This window comes from Limulus polyphemus, unplaced genomic scaffold, assembly GCF_000517525.1.
Source record: "Limulus polyphemus unplaced genomic scaffold, Limulus_polyphemus-2.1.2 Scaffold3274, whole genome shotgun sequence".
Classification (NCBI taxonomy): Eukaryota; Metazoa; Arthropoda; class Merostomata; order Xiphosura; family Limulidae; genus Limulus; species Limulus polyphemus.
This window is the reverse complement of record NW_013668884.1, coordinates 70,710-73,794: the sequence shown is the minus strand read 5'-3', so window position 1 is coordinate 73,794 and position 3,085 is coordinate 70,710. Positions and strand designations below refer to the sequence as shown.

The following is a 3,085-nucleotide window of genomic DNA, read 5'->3' as shown; positions in this document are numbered from 1 at the left end:
AACGAACTTACGGTACCGTCGTGTACGTTAGTTACTTAACTTAGTTAGTCGTAGTACTAGTATATATATATATATATATATATATATATATATATATACACAAGCACACTACACTTGCATGATGGCTTTTACAGAACAGGTTATATAAACGTTGTTTTTGCTGTAACTAGCTCAGATATCAGTGTGCAAACCAATGCTTTTAGTGAAAGAACTACAATAACAGTTAGGTTAAAAACAAGTTTGTTAATAGTTGTGACACACTAAAAGGTTCAATAGTCCTGAAAGAACGTACATATATATATATATATACAGAGTGCAAAATTTCAATAAAACAATAGGTTGTGGTGCTATATTTTTCTTGCTTTTGCATTTGGTAAAAACTAAATTTATCAGGAAAAACAATTAAAGCAGTTGTTATATCATATAAAGAGTTACTGGTAAGCAGTGTTATAGCATAACAATATTAAAAAAAAAAATGTTTTAAAAGTTTATGATAAAAATATTTTCTAAAACACTACAACTGGAAATTAAAACTAAGAAATACTTAAAGCTTCTGAATTAAAAATATCAACTGATATAACTGACCTAGAAAGTAAATGTGTGTAGAACTACTAGTTGACCCCACCCCCCCTACACACTTTATATCAATGTGTACTTTACATTTAGTAAATAATTCAAAAAGTGGATTTGAAATACAATTTCACGCACAACAAACATACGTTTCAAAAATGTAATCCAACCCAAGTTATGATCTGTGCATTTCAGAAGTAGTTAATTACGCATATAACTCAAAAACATATTATACTCTGATTTAATTATCAATTAATTGAATTTATCAAAAGATATTTTTACACGCAGAACTCCATCAACAAACCTACCTTTACTTACAATGCTAAACTCTGAATAATACAACTGTACAATCAGCAAGAAATCTATTGTTGCATACATCTTGAAGTGTCAAGTGAAGATCTAAGTTCCAAATAAGAAAACATTGGAACTATTCCTAAGTACAAAAAAAAAACTGCACGAGACAGTTTTATGCAATACACGAAATTTTAAGTCGAACGTTTTAAGATACCTGAAAAAAAAAAGGGGGAAATTCCACTATGCACTAAAATATATTTCTTATTTTTAAGCTAAAATAAATCATCTCTGAATGCTTTAATGTCATTGAATCATATAAAATTAAGATAAAATTACCTATGAACCAACAAATAAATATTCATGGTGTGTTGTAAGCCACTAAACAGCTAACTTTGAAATGGATATTTTTGAAGAGCAGAGAGGATGATTGATTATTTACATTTTTTTTTTTTTTCACAGATTCGTAAATGGGGATAGTACCACATAAAAGTGACTATTTGATAAGCTATTTTGACAGAAAAAAAAAAGCACCAAAGATATAATCCCCTTTATTTCCCTGCCACACATTTTAATTCACAATAGATAATCAACTGGGAGCAATCCCCCAGAGTGAAAGAGCTTGGGTTAGTCACTACTAAATTTGTAAAATTCTTCTAATTCCTCTTCACTTTTCTTACAAATCACACACTGAAAACTCTTAAAAGAGTTTTGCCCATAAAGATAAGTACATTTAGGGCCGAGCGCAAAGTACAACCACATAAAATACCAACTTGCACACTCTGACAAGCCAGTCCTTGGCAGCTCACCACCGTTTCTAAAGTCATTATCATTCTCTGTTCATATGAAGTCCTTTGTCCAAAAGTAGCTACACATTATTACACTAGTTTCAAATTCTACGATTTTATTCGTTAACAAACATTGCCCAAGTGTTGGAAAGCAAAGGGAGAAGGGGGAGGTATGTGGCACATCATTGTTTCTAAGTAACAGCTCTAAGTACGATGTTCAATGAGATTTCAAATTTCACTCTTATGTGCATACATATTAGTTGGAAGAAAAGCTACGTTATCCCAACTCTACTCAACAAAAAAACATAGTAACTTTAATGTTTGTTAACAGGAGATAGCTTTTCACACCATTTACACACCAAAGTGATAAGAAGACAGTAACGGAGACTAGATTCTCATCGATACATCAACAACTTGCCCTTTAATACAAGTACGAGGCAACTCTGACAAGAATCAGAAACCCTCTTTTTCTCTTTTAAATTTAATATATATATATATATATGTATTTATTTATATATTTATACACATTTCCCCTTATTTCTGTGGTAAAATGGTGATTAGGACAGTGGAAGTGGTTTCCAAGTTACACCAGTAAATGTACCAAAAACCAACACACACACATACACACACAAACATAAACACAGAGATACACAGAGAAGGCTGGAACTCTGCCTGCCAGCGAGGACCTATTAACACGTCTTTTCAGGTTAACACATTAATAAGTTCGTCACATCCAAGTCAGAACTGGTACCATTTCTTGTCTTTGTATCGTAATAACAGGTTGTGGGTCGTATTGGAGAACACTTCGGCTTCACTCATCATCTTCGCTGTACGTTCTTCTAGAAGACCAAGAGCCTCTCCTCTCTCAGTCAGGCCCTGGAAAACATACAAATTCGGTATTTACTTTCTTCAATTAGCTTCTTACACAGCAGATTAGATTATCAATACTTCTAACCAATTATATTAGTCACAACTATAAGTTGTATGATTAAAATACTGCTTTAGATAACCTGAAAGGAAAGATTTACACAACGAGAGTAATCACTACTTCTTACTTTGCTTCCTATCACGTTAATTAAACTACTATATAACCACTACTTTATTTAACCTGAAAGGAAGGTTAATCTTACATAACAAGAGTGAAAAAGACTACTATATAATCACTATTTTAGTTAACTTGAAAGGATGGTTAGTCTTACATAAGAAGAGACACATTCAGCATGTAATGCTGCTGTTTGAATACAAGAAGGGAAACAATGCCTCTGTAGCCACAAAGAATATCAAAGAAGTTTATGGAAATGTTTTGAACGTTTGCAAGTGTCAACAGTGGTTCAGAAAATTTTGTTTAGGTGACTTTAGCCTTGATAACTGATGGCAGGGGCCGACATGTTGGAATTGAATTTGACGCTTGGAAGACGCTTGTTGAGTCTAACCTA

At 32.6% G+C, this 3,085-nt stretch overlaps 1 protein-coding gene across 3 annotated transcripts in view; it reads right to left on the bottom strand.

Moving 5' to 3' along the window:
• Nucleotides 1-1,297: 1,297 nt before the first annotated feature.
• The window catches only part of LOC106469048 (syntaxin-binding protein 5-like), a 55,031-nt gene continuing 53,243 nt past the window's right edge, over nt 1,298-3,085 (bottom strand). For 2 of the 3 annotated variants that reach the window (XM_022397441.1, XM_022397443.1), the window contains exon 23: nt 2,388-2,525. In XM_022397441.1, coding sequence (XP_022253149.1) covers nt 2,388-2,525 — 138 coding nt within the window. Of the gene's footprint in view, nt 2,526-3,085 lie in introns of all 3 variants that reach the window. The other variant, XM_013929502.2, reaches the window with a different exon arrangement.